This window comes from Balaenoptera borealis (genome assembly GCF_965194805.1).
Source record: "Balaenoptera borealis genome assembly, chromosome: 11".
In the NCBI taxonomy this organism is placed as follows: domain Eukaryota; kingdom Metazoa; phylum Chordata; class Mammalia; order Artiodactyla; family Balaenopteridae; genus Balaenoptera; species Balaenoptera borealis.
In genome coordinates, this window is record NC_138868.1 from 8,065,254 (window position 1) to 8,081,814 (window position 16,561).

Here is a 16,561-nt window from a genome sequence, read left to right on the forward strand (position 1 = left end):
CTGAAGGCCAGGTTGGGCATAATGACAGGAAAACAGGGTGTCTAGAAATCCCTATCCACTAAGGGTAAGAGGCATAGTAGCCATGCAATCACTGTGCCAAGGGACCCGGGAGCGGGGGGACACAGTTCCCTGAACTGGAGATGGTAGGCTTCATAAAGGAAGTGAAATTTGAAGCAGATCTTGAGGAAAGAGTAGAAATCATTCAAGCGGCGAAGGGACTGGAGTGGAAGCAGGGCCCTTCTGGTCTCTCTTCCCCTCAGACTGCAGGCTCCTCCGTCTCCTTACCCACCAGTCTCGGGGGAGGTAAATGGCCCCTGCCCAGCCCAGCAGCCCCCTTCAAGGGCCAGTGTCTGATCAGCCTTAGACCAAACAGGCAACGGTGTGAGAAACACAAGCAGACAACTGACAGACAGAGAACAGACTCGGGGCACAGACACTGTTTATTGAGTGGCAGGCGCAGGAGAGGTAGCTGGCTCCGGTGTAGAAGCAGAGCTGGTAGATCATGCCAGGGTGCTATGAGCATCTGGCAGCCAGGGCCATGCCCCCCATCCTAGGGGACAGCGCAAGCTCACTACAACAGGAGTAGCAAGGAGCCGGCCTGGGAAAGAGGCAGCCACAGCCCCCGGGATCCCGGGCAAGAAGCGGCAGATGAACTTGGCACAGGGGCCTGGGGTGGGAGGGACTGGGGTCTGGGTGTTCTGGGGGGAGATGAAGGGGAATCACGTCTGTGGGGTAGAGTAGAGACTGTGATGGTGGCTGCCTGGTCCCAGAACCTGGGAGAAGAGCAGAGGAGTGGTCCGCGTCTGGCTGCCCCCGCACCAGCCTGGCTCCCGCCCGATGGCACCGTACCAGCTGCTGGAGCCTAGGCTGCCTGACATGCTGCAGGCAGAGAAGCAGGCTCAGTTCCACGGCAGTCACCAGGACCACGGCCACAAGAGTTGGGGGAGGGAGAGACACCTAGAAGAGCCCAGTGACCCAGACCTCTCTGACTATGGCAAACTTCATCTTGGAGAGAGAGGTGGAGGCTTTAGCAATAGCAAACCAGAGGGGACCTCACCTGGTACAGATCGTGGCACGGGTTGGGGTGTGGGAAGGCCCAGCTGTAAGTCCCCATGGCTCAATGGGGCAACCCGGGAGCCCAGGGGTCCTGAGGTGGAACCGGGACTCCTACCTGGTGCTCTCACCCCGGCTGTGCTCCCAAGAGCAGCCCTCATCCTCGCAGTGTGCCCGGTCGAAGAAGTAGGAACGGGAGCCAAAGACCTGCCCGTTGAGGATGCGGCTGGTGCTCTGGGGGAGGGAGCCACCATTGATGCTTCCTCCTGCCCCCCACTGCCCTCCCCCAACCCCCAGAACCCAGCCCAGGTACCCCCAGTGCCGCCCCTCTCCACTGGCCCTCACCAGGTCCTGTGGGGGCCGGTGCACCCGGAAGAAGCCCACCAGCAGGGTGGTGGGCAGCAGCTCCCACACAAAGAGGATGAGGCCAAACACCAGGTAGCCTTTGTTCCCCAGGTCGTTCACCAGGTCCGCCTGTGGGGAGGTAGGGGCTGTGCCAACCTGCAGTCGTGCCAATGGGGCACCCAGACAGGGCCCAGGCCAGCTTGGGGCCAAGAGCCACAGCTACTGAGGAGGCGGCAGATGTGCTGAATGCCCACCTGATCAGAGACGTTGTACCAGTCATAATCGAAGGCGTCCAGCCGGCTCCGGGGGGCCAAGGCCAGGGCCGCCAGGTTGTAGCAGGCCCGGCTGGCATAGAGCAGAACCATGGCACCACCCATCGCAGCTGCCTGGCACACACTGGTCCCCTGGCACAGATGACAACAGAGGATCCTTAGGGAGGGTAGGTTCCAGCTTTCTCTCTACTCTGAAGACCCCAAACACCCCAAAGGACACCCAGGCATCAGCACTTGTGGCCCTACCTTGGCCTCCAGGTAGATGCTGGTGGAGGGAGCCCGCCGGGCGACAAGGCAGAGGCAGGCGGCAAGAGAGAGTGCGCAGATAACAAACAGGGAGTCGCTCACCAGGACGCGCACCAGCAGGAGGGCCCAAGGCTGTGCCCGGCGCCGGCGGGACAGCACTGCACACAGCACATTCACCAGCAGAAAGAGCAGCGAGGCCCCCACGAAGGCCCCTCGGACGGCCAGCCTGCGGCCCACAGCACGGTCAGCCCCAGAAGACCACCCTTGGTGCTCCCCAACCACCCAGCCTCCCCCAGGAGACCCCGGTGTCAATCAGAACCTCAGGTCATCCAGTCTGAACCCTGCTCCTCTAGTTTTACAGATGAGAAAACTGAAGCTAAAGAGGTCAGAAGATGACTGACGGCTGTGGTACAGCAGAAAGAGCACTGGATTGGGAGTCAGAAATCTGGGTTTAAGCCCTGGCTGTGCCTCCTGCCAGGTATGTGATCTTGAACATGTTGCTTTACCTTGCTGGGCCTCAGTGTCTTCACCTCTCAAATGGGGATAATAACAGCTTCACAGGTAAGTTGTAAAAATTAAAGATGTTTGTGAAAGCTCTTAATAAACTGTGAGATGTTATACAAATGACAAGAGTATCACTGCCCAAGGTCACCCAGAAGTGCCCTTTGGCTTTGGAGTTTCCAAGGGCTGGAGCCTCCAACTCTTCCTCCATCATGGATGACATTGGTACCCTCTCCCTTCACAGTATCTCAACTGTTTCTATTATAGTTGTCCTTCACATATGCAATGCGCCTCTGCTGAGCCATCTGCACCAGATGCCTAACTCTTCCAAGCCTTTCACAAATATTCTGGGCTGTCCTCGCCTCAGACCTACCAGGGAGGAAGGAATGGACACCGGGCTTCTCCCTGCCCCTGACCTGGAGGCTGAACCCACCAGTGTCCCGAGTACTTACAAGCCTCGGCTCATCTCTGGCCGACGCTTTGCCTTGGCCTTGAACACCACCTGGGAGCAGAGACGCCCATCATTCTTTGGGGCCCTTGGGGCTTGCCACCCCACTGCCCACCCCCACCCGTCACCATGGTTACCTGGGCAAAGTAGAGGTTCATAAGCGTCAGTGTGAAGAACTGGAGGCAGACAGGACAGCAGTAGAGAAGCCAGAAGGGCAGTGGCCCCAGACGGTTGGCTCGGGGTGTATCTCGAAAGTAGAAGGAGAAGAGGGTGGTACGCAAGGCAGCCCAGAGCAGACAGAGTGCCAGGAACACCGTCTGATAGCTGAGACGCTTGTGCCCATACAGGAGCACCAGCCAGAGCTGGGCATAGACGGAGAAGAAGAGCAGGGCATACAGAGTGGTGTAGGCCGCAGTCAGCCCCAGGGTCACGGCGGGCGGCAGCGCAGGCACCAGCCCAGCAGCAGGCACCAGGCCAGACAGGTTACTCTCCATGTCAGGGAGGGAGGCCTGAATCCCGGAGACAGAGATGGAGGGGCTGGCAGGGGGCCAGGGAAATAAATACGGAGGGGTGGGAGTTGTAGGGTGCAGAGACAGAGATGGGGAGCTCAGGGGGAAAGAAGTTGTGGCTGGCCAGGCCCTCCCCCCCTGAATAGAGGGACCCTTGCCTTTGCGGGGCACAGGCAACCTGGGTCCCTCACTCAGGGGTGTGGAAGGACAGCCTTTCCTCTCCAGGGCAGAGGGGGATGGGGAGCACTGCTCTCTGGGCCAGCCTCAGAGCCGGGCGTGGGGAGGGGGGTGGAGGTGCAGAGGCTGAAGAAGAGGGGTCCCTGGCCTTGGTCGCTGGAGTCGTCCTGGCAGGAGGGGGAGAGCCGGCCAGCGCCAGTCTGCTCAGGGTAGCGGCCGCTGCTGGGGACGCTCAACGCCTGGCTCTCCCCCTCCCCAAACTGGGGGACTCTCTCCCCTCCAACAATCCGGATGGGGAGGGCCTCTGCCTTCCGTCCTCGGGATTCCGGACGCTGCCCCCACCCCACCCCCCACTGCGTCTACTCTCCAGCCGCGGGGGGCGGGAGGAGGCCGACGCCGGGTCGTCAGGCCGCCGCTGGGGTAGCCGGCTCCGGTCGCTGGGACGCGGGGCTCCGGCTCCCCGGCTCCCGCTGCTCCACCCCCTCCTGCGCCTGCGCGGCCGCCGTTCGCTACGCAAATTGCTCAGAGTCCGGCCCCTGCTACGCAGAACCGCGCCGCGCCCGGCGCGGAACCGTTCGAGAATTGGCGCGACTTGCGCCGCTGGCGGGCGTCAGGGGTTACAAGAGGCGGCGAGCGGCCGTGACGCTCGGGCTGCGCCGCGTCCGGCCAGTGCCCGGGTGGGCACTGCCCGGGGCCAGCGGCCCTTGCTTCTTTGGGGGCCCGGCAGTTCCCATGCTTCTCTTCCCCATCCTCAAATCGAAATCATGCCGCCCGACCCGGGGCGGTAACGACTTCCCTTCAGCCGGTCTCTGAACGAAACTTCCGCCCTCAGCCAAGATGGCCTCCGGGGCCCGCCCCCGGGCCTTAACCCGCCTGGCCCCGCAGCCCGCGCTAGCCGGCCCGCGCACTCCCTGGGTGGCGGCGGTTCCCGCTCACCTGGCCCGCCGTCTGCCAGGCGCGAGGCTCCGCGAGTCCTATGGTCACCCTCATAGGGGCCCCTGTCCCTTCTGCGCCGGGGCAGTCATCCTGCCAGGGCGGAGGCTCCCTCGCTTATCTCGAGTGCTCCCGAGTTGGCGCAGGGAGTGGCGCCCCTGATGCGGGCGGTGCGAGGTTTCCACCGCGGGGAGGAGGGAGGGGGACTTCCCGAGCCGGCCACCCGGTTCAGACGGAGCAGTGACAACAACAACAACAGTTGCATCCGACGGCTGAGCTTCAATTACGGCTTTGCAAAGTGTCTTCACCCACAGTAATCACCACTCAGTTTACAAGGATCACCGACTCCTGAGGGAGGTGTCATTATCCCCATTTTACAGGAGTGGGAATTAAGGCCCAGAGAGCCTGAAGGACTTGTCAGCAGGAGCTGGCCCCCAGATGGGGACCCCAAAGAACCCCTCATCTGCTCCCACACACGCCCAAGGCATAAGGAAGTCGGGAGCTGAGCATCCGGAGACGTAGAAGGGACCCAGGAGGAAGGTGGTGGGCGGGGCCCGGGCCGGTAGTGGCCCCGCCTGCTGGCCAGTTAGTGACACTTCGAGAGCTGATTGGGCCGTGTCGGTGACAGTTCCCGTTGCCCAGGCAACTAGGGCCGGACTCCCTCGGTGCTAGAGGGACGCGGCGGGCCCGGGTCAGGGTCCTCGAGACCGGGCTTGGGGTGAGACCTGTGTGCCGTCACCACGGGCGGGTCTGGCCGAGGCCTGGGTAGGGGCCTGGGGCTGCTCTACCGCCCCAGGGCTCTGAGAGATTTAGATCCTGGGTGGGTAGGTTGAGCCTCCTGCTGGGCCAGACTCAACGGACAACCAGGGGCCTGGGAGGCAGGGTGGACCTGGGGTTCTGAGGTGGGAGAGGGAGCCAGGGATGCCTGCGCCGCCCCCCCCCCCCCGCCAACCCCTGCCGGCCCCCGTTAGCCCCAGCTGTGCCCTAACCGCCTACCATCTTACCCCCGCAGCCCAGAGCATGTTCCAGATCCCAGAGTTTGAGCAGAGTGAGCAGGAAGACTCCAGCCCTGCAGATAGGGGCCTGGGCCCCAGCCCCACAGGGGACAGGCCCCCAGGTCCCAGCAAGCACCCGCAAACGGCCCCAGGCCTCCTGGGGGAAGCTGGTCACCAGCAGGGACAGCCAGCCAGCAGCAGCCACCATGGAGGTAGGCACCCCCGCCCCAAGAACAACCACCTGCTTGTCCACCTGGCCTCCAGCCCAGTAGCTCCCTGCACCCCAGCCACATCCACACTCACGGGGTGGCTTTGAGCAAGTCCCTAACCTCTCTGCACCTCAGCTTCCTCCTCGGTAAAACAGAGCAATTAGTCGCCACCATTGTAGTGCTGTGGGGATGATTAGCAGGAATACCTAAGAAGCACTTAATTATAGAGCTGGTGCTTAGTAAATGGTCAAAGTATGTAGCTCTTAGCTTAGGGCCAGGACAGAATCACTGAGAGGCAACTTGCCTTAGATCACACTTGCTTGGCATTTCCTTGGGGCTAGAAGACTTGGTGGTGCCCTGCCCCAGGCTAGCACTTTCCCTGAGATCCTGGGATCCAGCCTTCCAGCCCCAGCTGTGTTCTCTTCCGCCCTGTGGCTCACACCCACACGCGGGCTGTCCTTGCCAGTTGCCAGGGCCAGGTGACCCCAAGAGGCAGACAGCCCTACCAGGCAGCGGGTCTGTGTGGGGCTGGGGAGGCATGGGCTGTCCTCCACACCTACCCAGGGGGACCCAGCGTTGAGATGGAAGGATGGGCCCTGGAGGGCAGTGGCCATTTCTCTGTAGTCCCCACCTCCCCAGTGCCCAGCACAAGCCTTGGCACCTGGAACAACCACAGAGATCTTCTGAAAACAAAACTCATGTCCCTCGCCTGCAGAAGCCGAATTGACGCCCTCCCATTTTCAGGAGCAGAAAGGCTTATTAAGACACTCTCCCCAGGGAATTCCCTGGCAGTCCATTGGTGAGGACTCAGCGCTTTCACTACCTAGGACCCGGGTTCAATCCCTGGTCAGGGAACTAGGATCCTGCAAGCCACGTGGTGCAGCCAAAAAAAAAGAAACAAACAAACAAAAAGGTTGGTATTCAGTTTTCAGTCAGGGATATAATCTCTAAAACAAAAAACAAAACAAAACAAAAAACCCTCCCTAGCCCGCTGTCTGTCACACCGAACTCCGCAGGCTTTCTTTAACTTCCAGATTTTTGCACTTGCTGTTTTTCTGCTTGAAACAGCTTTCTACCCCCCCACCTGGCTGTCCCTTCCCATCTTCTGTGTCAAGTGCTGAATGTATGTTCCAGCTGCCAGGGGTTCATCAGTGACCAGAAGAGAGAAACCCTTGCCCTTGTGGTTGCCCACATTCTAGTAGGTGGGGGGAGACAAGCCATAAACAAAGAAACAAAGTAGTGAGTGATATAATGCGTTAGAAGATGATGCACTACATGACACACTCTTGACTTTCTCATTGGAATCCAGAACACTGGGGGGCCGGGGGAGTGATTTTAACTGAGGTGGTCAGGGTGGGCCTTGGTAAGAAGCAACATTTCAGCAAAGGCTAGAATCCGTGAGGGGTGAGCCAGGCAGAGGTCTCTGGGAAGACAGATGCAGGCAGAGACCTGCAGGCGGAGGGAAGGGCACATGCAAAGGCCCTGAGGGCAGGACACAGTTCAGGCTAGTGAGGGGAGGGGGGGTTGGAGACTCATCAAGAGTTAAGGGAGGAGGAGGGGCCGATGGGCAGGGCCTTGAAGGCCCAGGTAAGGACTCTGGCTTTCACTTTGAGTGAAAACCTGGAGGGCTTTGATCCGATTTGGACCTCGAGAGAATCACCAGGGCCCCTGTGTTGAGCCGGGTCTGCAATGGGCAGAGGCAGGGGCGGTGCCACAGGGGAGGATGGTGGCCTGTGCCAGGATGGTGGCGGTGGAAGTGGTAAGTAGATGGACTCTGGGTTTCTCTTGAAGGTACAGCTGGCCTGATTTGCTGGCGGACAGATGTGGGGTATGAGGCACAGAGAAGATGGCTGCAAGGGATCTGGCCTGGGCACCTGGAAGGATGGAGTGGCTCTTAACTGAGATGGAACTGAGATGGCGTGGGGTGAGATCAGGAGCCCTGTTTGGCCCAGAGCAGGTTAGAAGTGCCTTTTGGGCATCCAGGTGGAGACTTCTAGCAGGGATAGATACACGTAGAAGTTGGCAGTCGCTGAGGTAGTGTTCTGTGGGCCCTGGGAGCCAGTGTAGACAGGGGAGGACCTGGACTGATCCTGGGGATCCAGCCTGCAGAGGGCAGCAGGAGAGGAGGAGTCAGCACTGGGGTCTGAGAAGGAGGGAGCTGTCTGGTAAGGAAAGGGAGAGCTGAACCCGTGAGGCTCCTTCCAGGGCCGCTGGAGGAGGACTGGGAGTGGAGCACTGGACTCGACACAGGGCCAGTGCAGCTTGGGTGGCAAGTGGGGAGGGTTGATAGGAAGAGAAGTGGAGGTAGAAAGGAGAGCCCACCCCCTCTTGGCAGCTGAGCTCTGGCAAAGAGGAACAGAGGAGCGGGTGGCAGCTGAAGGCCCAAGGAGAGTCAAGGAAGAGTTATTTTATTATGTCTTTTACGATAGAAAGGGAAAAGAAAAGAGCATTTTGGGGGGGGGGGCATGCTGCACAGCTTGTGGGATCTTAGTTCCCCAACCAGGGATGGAACCCATGCCCCCTACAGTGGAAGCATGGAGTCTTAACCACTGGACCGCCAGGGAATTCCCAAAAGAGCATGTTTATAAGCTGATGGAGTAATCCAGGAGCGAGGAAAATACTGGAGGATGCAGAAGAGAAGGGAAGCTTGCTGGAGAGGTGTCCTTGAGTCGGAGAGAGCAGTCTGGTGTGCAGGGGAGGGGCGGCTCAGCTAAGAGCAGTGGAGGGCAGGGGGAGAAACCTCGTGGGAACTAGTAGAAGTCTCTCTCGTGGGTGCTTCCAGTTTCTTGGTAAAAGGAAGCCAGGTCTTGAGCCAGGAGTGAGGGTGGGGAGAGGGATGGGGGCTGAGGGGGAGAGAGGAACAGGTTGGAAGCGGTTGTCTTGGCCTAGAGGATGGAGTGTGGAAGTTGTGCTGGGCAACATCTAGGGCGCCACTGGGTCTCGTGACCGTGAATTTGAACTGAGGTGGCACGGCTGTGCTCTCCTCCAGCCCCACTGGCCAGTCGGCTGCCTGTGGGAACTGGCAGGGAGTTGGCCTTAACCAGACCTGTGCTGGTCTCAGCCCAGTGAGAGAGGTGGCTGGGGGCTTAGCTCGTGTGCAGTGTAAGCTGGCCAAGTGTGAGGAGTCCCAGCATCATTAGAGTTGGGGTGCCAAGGCAGGGAGCTGGGAAGGACCACTTCGGTGCTGTGAATGAATGAAGACACGAGCGGCTAAGGGAGTGGCTGGGGAGAGAGAGCGGCAGGGAGCTCCAGTAATCTCCTGCACCCACGAGGGGCCCACCCTGTGGGCGGTGGGTGCTTGAGGCCCAGAGCGGGAAGGGTGGCACAGCCCAAGAAACTAGATTTGGGGAGGAGGGAGTGAGAATGGTCTGAAGCAGCAATAAGTCAAGGGGATGACTATCCCAGCTCCAGGTCCAGCCATAAGGAGGCCTGCACGGGAGAAAGTAGCCACCGTGTAAGAGGACCGCACTGGATTCCTTAAACTTTTTTTTTTTTTTTAATTAATTAATTTTTGGCAGCATTGAGTCTTTGTTGCTGCGCGCAGGCTTTCTCTAGTTGCGGCGAGCGAGCGGGGGCTACTCTTCGTTGCGGTGCGCAGGCTTCTCATTGCAGTGGCTTCTTCTCTTATTGTGAAGCACGGGCTCTAGGCGTGGGATTCAGTAGTTGTGGCTCGTGGGCTCAGTAGTTGCGGCTCACGGGATCTAGAGCGCAGGTTCAGTCGTTGTGGCTCACAGGCTTAGTTGCTCCGCAGCATGTGGGATCTTCCCTGACGAGGGCTCGAACCGATGTCCCCTGCATTGGCAGGCGGATTCTTAACCACTGCGCCACCAGGGAAGCCCATCCTTAAACTTTTGACTTAGTTTTCGATGTCTAAAAAGCAAGTGATTTTTCCATAAAAGATCCACAAGTGCCAGTGACCTGCCAGAGCCACAGGGCCACTGCCCCCTCCAGATGGGCAGGGTCCTGTCACCCTTCATATTCCCTGCCTCCACACCCCTGCTGTAGTGGACTGCGTGTGTCCCCAGGGCAGGCCTGTGGCCACCTTGTGTGCTGTGACAGCTCCATTGCATAGCCTGGTGCCTGGGGCGGCTGGTGCGTGGATGATGGAGAGGGGAGGAAGGACATGCAGTGGGAGAAGCAGCCCGGTGCTAGGCCCTGGGCCAGACTGCAGGGTTCAAACTCAGCTCTCCCCTCTATTGGTAGGTTGAGCTTGAGCAGGTTACTTAACTCACTCTGCCTCAGTTTTCTTTGTTTTTCCTTTTTTTAAAATTGAAGTATAGTCGATTTACAATGATGTGTTAGTTTCAGGTATACAGCAAAGTGATTCAGTTATACATACGTATACATATATATATTCCTGTTCAGATTCTTTTCCATTATAGGTTATTACAAGATACTGAATATAGTTCCCAGTGCTATACAGTAAATCCTTGTTGTTTATCTGTTTTATGTATAGTAGTGTGTATCTGATAATCCCAAAGTCCTGGGAATCCCCTGGCAGTCCAGTGGTTAGCACTCAGCGCTTTCACTGCCATGGCCCAGGTTTGATCCCCGATCGGGGAACTAAGATCCCACAAGCCGAGCGTGGTACGGCCAAAAAGAAAAAAATATCCTCAAATCCTAATTTATCCCTTCCCACCTCCTTTCCCCTTTGGTAACCGTAAGTTTGTTTTCTATGTCTGTGAGTCTATTTCTGTTTTGTAAGTAAGTTCATTTGTATCATTTTTTTAGATTTCACATATGAGTGATATCGTGATATTTTCTTTCTCTGACTTCACTTACTATGGTAATCTCTAGGTCCATCCATGTTGTTACAAATGGCATTATTTCATTCCTTTTTATGGCTGAGTAATATTCCATTGTATATATATACCACATCTTCTCTATCCATTCATCGTCAATGGACACTTAGGTTGTGATGAACATTGGGTGCCTCAGTTTTCTTGTCCGTAAAATGGGACTAGAACTAGTCCCACCTCATAAGGTTGTTGTGAGAATCTGATGCATTAGTATAGGAAAAGTGCTTAGAAACAGTGCCTAGCACAGAGGAGGGTTTGCTGTTCTTACTATTACTGCAGTTGTTGTTGTTACAGCGATTTGGCCCAGGCCCTGAGGAGACCTGGGGACTGCTGTTCATTCAGAGGGGATAAGAGACATGAATAACCAATGCCCCTCTGATGGCAGACAAGGAAGTGTAGGTTAGAACCATAATGTAAGGGCCTTGAAGGCCATGCCCAGGAGTTTGGAGTTTATCTCATAGGCAATGGGGAGCCACTGAAGGGTTTTTTTTTGTTGGCTGTATTAGGTCTTTGTTGCTGTGCACGGGCTTTCTCTAGTTGTGGCGAGCGGGGGCTACTCTTCGCTGTGTTGCACGGGCTTCTCATTGCGGTGGCTTCTCTTGTTGCGGAGCACGGGCCCTAGGCGCGCGGGCTTCAGTAGCTGTGGCACGCGGGCTCAGTAGTTGTGGCGCATGGGCTTAGTCGCTCCGCGGCATGTGGGATCTTCCTGGACCAGGGCTCGAACCCGTGTCCCCTGCATTGGCAGGTGGATTCTTAACCACTGTGCCACCGGGGAAGTCCCAAAGTAGAATAATATTTTCAGTGTCCCAAATACAATTTTGGTGGAATACAGCAATGCACAGCCATGTATATATTGTTTCTGGCTTCTTTCAAGCTGTGACTGCAACGTTGAGTAGTTGTGACAGAGACTGTGTGGCCTGCAATGCCCAAAATATTTACTATGTGGCCCTTTACAGAAAACATTTGCCAGCCTCTGCTTTAGTGTTTTCTGATTTCCTCAGCTCTGAGCAAGGTGGGGGTATGTTCTCTACAGGACAGTAAGGGGCTTTTGTACCCCAAACGGCTTTGGGGACACAGGAAGCCTGGGCCAAGACACGACAGGCAGCGCGCCTGCTCAGGGAGGAATGCCACACTGCTCTCCTGCCGGGGGCGAGCAGTAAGTGAACCACCCACATGTGGTAGAGCAGGATCCAAACCCAGCCCTGCCTGATGGGAAAGCCTCACTGCCTCGAACTGTCTGGAACACCACTGTTTTAATGAAGTGTGCAAGGATGCTCACAGAAGCATGAACATGGATGTGTCCAGCCCCATGCACGTACCCAGAAGCCCAATGGGTAAAGAACTTAAAGCCTGGGGTGGGCCTCGGGGCACCTGCAGCCCTAGGCCCCTCCCAATTCCCCACCCCAGCCCCAGGCAGGCTCTCTGGAAGGATGGTGTGAGTGGGCAGGCCTGGGCACCCACCCATGCTCACAACCAGACAGGAGCCACACTCCCTCCCTCACCCTTACCTTCCCCAGACTCAGAGAGGCCACCTCTGCCCTGCCCCGGGGCATGTAGGGGTGAGAGCTGATTGAAGGTTGGATGCATAGGGTGGGAGGGGCATATCCACTTCCCCCAGGGAGTTCACAGAAAATCCCTCAGGTTTTTTCCTAGTAAACAGAAGGACACTTAAATGTTCAGTTTACACTTAGGAGTGTCATTTTGACAATGGCTGGCTTGGCATTGCTAAATCCATGGCTTTGGTAAAAATCCCCACTCCTTAGGGTAGGCCCCTGGTAGAGCTGGCACTTACAGAAGGACCAGGGGTGCCTTCCCAGACCTGAGCCCCCAAGGTGGCCCGTGGTGCTGCTGGGGGGAGCCGGGGGCATGAGAGTTAAGCACACAGGCACAGGAGCCAGAATGGTTGGGTTGGAATCCCAGCTCTGCCATCTACTAGCTGTGTGACCTTGGGCAAGTTACTTACCCTCTCTGTGCCTTAGTTTTCTCCTCTGTAAAATGGGAACAGGGAGTAACCTCCTTCATAGGATGTGATGAGGACGTAAGGAATTGATACACATGAAGCACACTTCCAACCTGACACAGCGAGTGCTCTTCTGCTTGTTCTGATTCCTAGGCGAGGGTGCAGTGCCCAAACCAAGTGCCCACCTGCCAATCACTCATCTTCTGACCCTTGGGCCTTGCATCTGTCAAGTGTGGAGGTGTGTGGATTCTTAGTGCTGGTAAAGGAAAATAATAGCTGATGGTTCCTGAGCATTTAAGTGACCGGGCAGGGTGTACCAGCTGTGCGACCCTGGGCAAGTTCCTAACCTCTCTGTGCTTCTACTTCCTCAGGTGTAAAATAGGGAGAACTTGGCCTCTGCCTCACTGGGAAGCTGGGAGCCTTCAGGACACGCAAAATGCAGAATAGGGTGCTCTCCCTGTGTCATTTGTTCTCGTGGAGGTCCTGGGGTCTGGGGTCCATTTCACAGAGGACTACACTGAGGCCCCAAGGGATTAAAGGCCCCAGGTCACAAAGCAGGAAGGTGGTGGTGGGGACCCGGCCCTGCTGCCCACGCCCCACGGAACTGGTCAGCGCTCTGCAGATGGGCCTGTTCTCATCAGGGGTCTTGCTGCTCTCGGCTCCTTAGCCCCCACCCCCAATCCCGACTGCTGATTTAGCTGCCCGTTCCCCACTGCCAACTCATTCCTCAAAGGCTTTATGGTCTCCCTACCTACCTGACCTCAGGCTTTGGTGAAGCCCAGGAAGCTCTGATCACCCGCTTAGCCTAGGCCTTTCTGGATCCAGCTCCCTCTTCCCTTTTTGGCTTTCTCAGCCATGTGTCTGGAGATGGGACCCTTGGAGGCCCAGCAGCCCTGGAGCTGACCCACAGGCCTTTTGGGGAAGGATGAGACAGTTACCCCTGGCTTCAAGACCTGGTCTAGATCTTACTTTCTCCAAAACGCCTCCCTGTGGACGCTGGTCCCCTGCACTTCTTCCATGCCTGTCTTTCACTCTATGCTTAGCTCTGGATTTTTTTTTTTTTTTTTTTTTTTATTTATTTATTTTTTTGTTTGTGTTTGGGTCTTCGGTTGGTGCGAGGGCTTTCTCTAGTTGCGGCAAGCGGGGGCCACTCTTCATCGCGGTGCGGGGACCGCTCTTCATTGCGGTGCGCGGGCCTTTTCACTATCGCGGCCCCTCCCGTTGCGGGGCACAGGCTCCAGACGCGCAGGCTCAGTAGTTGTGGCTCACGGGTCCAGCTGCTCCGTGGCATGTGGGATCTTCCCAGACCAGGGCTCGAACCCGTGTCCCCTGCATTAGCAGGCAGATTCTCAACCACTGCGCCACCAGGGAAGCCCTTAGCTCTGGATTTTTGCTCCTGGGAGTGTTCTAGGTCTTTGCTGGACTGTGTATGGGGGTGGGGTTGGCAGGAGTTGGGGGGATGGCACACAGTACAAAGGTCAGACAAACTCAGGACACACCTCTTTGCATAATGATCCATCACACCCTTTCAGCTTACAAAGCACTTTCCCGCTCTTTATGTGACCCTTATGCAGTCACTGGTAGTAAGGACTAGGTTTATCCCCACAGAGAGGTGAGGACACAGGCTCAGGGAGTTGAAGGGCAGTTGGACAAGGGAAGAAGTGTAGCTCAATGGATAATCATTGGACTCTGGATTCCAACAAACCTCTAGGGACTTCTAGCCTCAGAGCTTCACAGCTGTGTGACCCTGGGCAAGTCTTAACCTCTCTTAAGCCTCTGTCTTCTCATCTGCAAAGTGGAAGCAATGTTAGTACTCACCTCCCAGGATGGTTAGGAGAATAATGAAGTAATGCCCAGGGCCTACTAGCACACAGTAAGTGCTCCCTAAGTATTACCTAAAGTCAACAGATCTTTCTGGACAATTTCTCCAAAGTGGGTGCTGTGAGAGGTACAGACACGCTGCTGACAGGCTCTTGTTCTCTGGGGGCCCAAGGTCTCCTGTAGGCCACAACAGTGAAACAAATGGATCCCAGCAGGTCAGCTGCAGGTCGCCTGGCTGGGGCGACCTCCTCGTCCAGGGGACTGGTTTCCTCTGCGGGGGAATGGAGCTGAGGAAAGAGCTACCGGCCCAGGGGGTTGCTGGGAAGCCCCAGCGTCTCGCACTCGCAGCTCTAACTACTAGTTCTTATGCCCTTATTTTGTGCCAGGCACAGAGAAAAGTCATTTTATACACTAAGGGCCTGGCCCATTGTTGGGGCTCAATTAAGATTTGTGGGATTAAGGAGAAGTTAATTCGAATCTTCACAAAAGCCCCATGAGCTTCCTTTAGGAGGGAACTGGGGCTCTGAGAGGTAGAGTGATGTGCACGCAAAGACCACAGCGGGCCGACGGAGCTAATGCTGAGGGCTTCGGCAGGGCTGGGGGCACAGAGGAGTTGAGATTCACGTCGTCCCCACCCCCTGACCTTCTCTGCAGGCACTGGGGCTGTGGAGACCCGGAGTCGCCACAGCTTCTACTCCGCGGGGACGGAGGATGAAGAAGGGACGGAGGAGGAGGAGCCCAGCCCCTTCCGGGGCCGCTCGCGCTCGGCGCCCCCCAACCTCTGGGCTGCACAGCGATATGGCCGCGAGCTCCGGAGGATGAGCGACGAGTTCCACGGCTCCTTCAAGGTGAGCTCTGGCCGGGGCGCGCGAGGCACCGTAGTCCCGGAGCATGCCGGGACCTGTACTCCCGGGGCTCCTCCCACTGGGCTGTTCCATTCGAGTCCCACTGCATGTCGGGATTTGCGGTCTCGGGACTCCTCCCTCCAGCCTGTCCTTTCCCGAGTCCCAGGGCGTTTCGGGATCTGTAACCCAGACCCCGCTCCGGAAGGCCAAGGCTCCTGGGTTCCCCAAATCCTTTGAGCGCGGGGCATGCTAGCATCTGTGCTCCTGACCGACCCCTTTCGGATATCCGGGTTCCTGGACCTCAATTTCGGAACCCCTTCTTTAATTTTCGAATTACGGACCCATCTTCCAGGTTCTAGATCTCCAGCTCTGGCGCTTACAGGGTCCTAGGCATCCTCTCTTACCGCCCCCGGCATGGAGGATCTGGGATCTAACCAGTCCATTCCTAAGGGCCCAAGCGATCTCATGCTTAGTAGTCAGGAGACCCCTTGGTACAGGGCCTGGTGGGAGCTATTGTCTTTATCTCCCCCGGGATCTCACTTGGCGGTGGGATTCCGGAAGCGGAGGGGCCAGACTCGAGCTGCCAGGATAAGCTAATTCACTTAACCCTTTCCTCCTCCCACCCCGAAGGGACTTCCTCGCCCGAAGAGCGCGGGCACAGCGACGCAGATGCGACAAAGCCCCAGTTGGGCGCGCTTTCTTCAGTCCTGGTGGAACCGGAACTTGGGGAGAGGAGGCCCCGCCCCCTCCCAGTGACCTTCTGTCCCACATCCCGAATCTCCCAACCGTTGCTGGCGGCCATCTTGGGAGTGGGCGGAAGTCTCTTCTGCAGGCCTTATGCAAAAGGAGGCTCAGTTTCGTCCCTTTCAGAAGGAGGCGGTCTGACCCAGAGCCCAATTCCCTTCCGGTGTGTGCGAGGACCGCGGAGGGGCTCGGCCCCCATCGGAAGTTTTGAAGTTTTTCCGCCCTTAGGTGCTGGAACTGGCCCTGTGACCCCGCCCCCGGCGCTGGGCTACCACAGTCGCCTGCGTCAGTTGCGAGCCGGAATTAACCCTAACTTCGCCAGAACCCTTTCCTCCGCGGTAACGCTGCGGGCCGATGCTCGCTAGAAATGTGCTAATAAAGCCCGCGTCTGTGCCGTGGAGTCTCCTATGTCCGTCGCTTGGGGCTTCGCGGGCAGGGGGAGCGGTAGCACTGACAGAGTTTCAAAAGATGCCCCCGTTTTATATATAAGGGAAACTGAGGCTGTTTCTGAGTGACATCATGGGACCGAGATCAGAGAGGGGTTGAGGCGGCGAGCAGAGCCACGGCTGCTTGGCCTCCGGGAAGCGGAGCGCGACCGGACCTCGGGGACGCCTAGGTCCTTATCTCTAATATGGTAATTGGGAACTGCAGCCCGACTGGCCGCCGGAATTCCACGCACTGCAAACCGTGCCGCAGTCCCCCAG

At 57.4% G+C, this 16,561-nt stretch overlaps 2 protein-coding genes and 1 long non-coding RNA gene across 8 annotated transcripts; 1 reads left to right on the top strand and 2 right to left on the bottom strand.

Annotated features, from left to right (window-relative positions):
- Nucleotides 1-422: 422 nt before the first annotated feature.
- Nucleotides 423-5,000, bottom strand: GPR137 (G protein-coupled receptor 137). Of its 2 annotated transcripts, none has more exons than XM_082344148.1 (8): nucleotides 4,488-5,000; nucleotides 3,003-3,374; nucleotides 2,870-2,919; nucleotides 1,917-2,142; nucleotides 1,653-1,802; nucleotides 1,399-1,527; nucleotides 1,172-1,287; nucleotides 423-879 (listed from the first exon to the last, which is right to left on the bottom strand). In XM_082344148.1, exons 1-8 carry the CDS (start codon nucleotides 4,539-4,541, stop codon nucleotides 720-722), a joined length of 1,257 nt encoding a protein of 418 aa, XP_082200274.1. In that variant the 5' UTR covers nucleotides 4,542-5,000; the 3' UTR covers nucleotides 423-719. The 2 variants fall into 2 exon arrangements, with proteins under 2 accessions (XP_082200274.1, XP_082200275.1); XM_082344149.1 differs by having other exon boundaries at nucleotides 728-879; nucleotides 1,185-1,287; nucleotides 4,488-4,792.
- A 51-nt stretch (nucleotides 5,001-5,051) lies between these two features.
- BAD (BCL2 associated agonist of cell death) lies at nucleotides 5,052-16,252 on the top strand. 5 transcript variants are annotated; one of them, XM_082344203.1, is made up of 4 exons: nucleotides 5,052-5,202; nucleotides 5,497-5,691; nucleotides 14,923-15,116; nucleotides 15,744-16,252. In XM_082344203.1, the coding sequence occupies exons 2-4, from the start codon at nucleotides 5,505-5,507 to the stop codon at nucleotides 15,867-15,869; spliced, it is 507 nt and encodes a 168-aa protein (XP_082200329.1). In that variant the 5' UTR covers nucleotides 5,052-5,202; nucleotides 5,497-5,504; the 3' UTR covers nucleotides 15,870-16,252. The 5 variants fall into 5 exon arrangements, with proteins under 5 accessions (XP_082200329.1, XP_082200331.1, XP_082200330.1 ...); XM_082344205.1 differs by having other exon boundaries at nucleotides 5,142-5,249; XM_082344204.1 differs by having other exon boundaries at nucleotides 5,151-5,304.
- LOC309606744 lies at nucleotides 6,611-14,916 on the bottom strand. Its single transcript, XR_014232033.1, has 3 exons — nucleotides 13,947-14,916; nucleotides 12,451-12,703; nucleotides 6,611-9,558 (listed from the first exon to the last, which is right to left on the bottom strand). It is a non-coding gene; the product is annotated as an uncharacterized lncRNA (long non-coding RNA).
- Nucleotides 16,253-16,561: the final 309 nt, after the last annotated feature.

Excerpts from the sequence above, each read along its gene's own strand:
- BAD (XM_082344203.1), top strand. The coding sequence starts at position 5,505 with ATGTTCCAGATCCCAGAGTTTGAGCAGAGTGAGCAGGAAGACTCCAGC. Across the intron at positions 5,692-14,922 it reads CAGCAGCAGCCACCATGGAG|GCACTGGGGCTGTGGAGACC; the intron begins GTAGGCACCCCC and ends CCTTCTCTGCAG. Across the intron at positions 15,117-15,743 it reads AGTTCCACGGCTCCTTCAAG|GGACTTCCTCGCCCGAAGAG; the intron begins GTGAGCTCTGGC and ends CCCACCCCGAAG.
- GPR137 (XM_082344148.1), bottom strand. The coding sequence starts at position 4,541 with ATGAGGGTGACCATAGGACTCGCGGAGCCTCGCGCCTGGCAGACGGCG. Across the intron at positions 2,143-2,869 it reads CCAGAGATGAGCCGAGGCTT|GCTGGCCGTCCGAGGGGCCT; the intron begins GTAAGTACTCGG and ends TGTGGGCCGCAG. Across the intron at positions 1,528-1,652 it reads GGTACAACGTCTCTGATCAG|GCGGACCTGGTGAACGACCT; the intron begins GTGGGCATTCAG and ends ACCTCCCCACAG.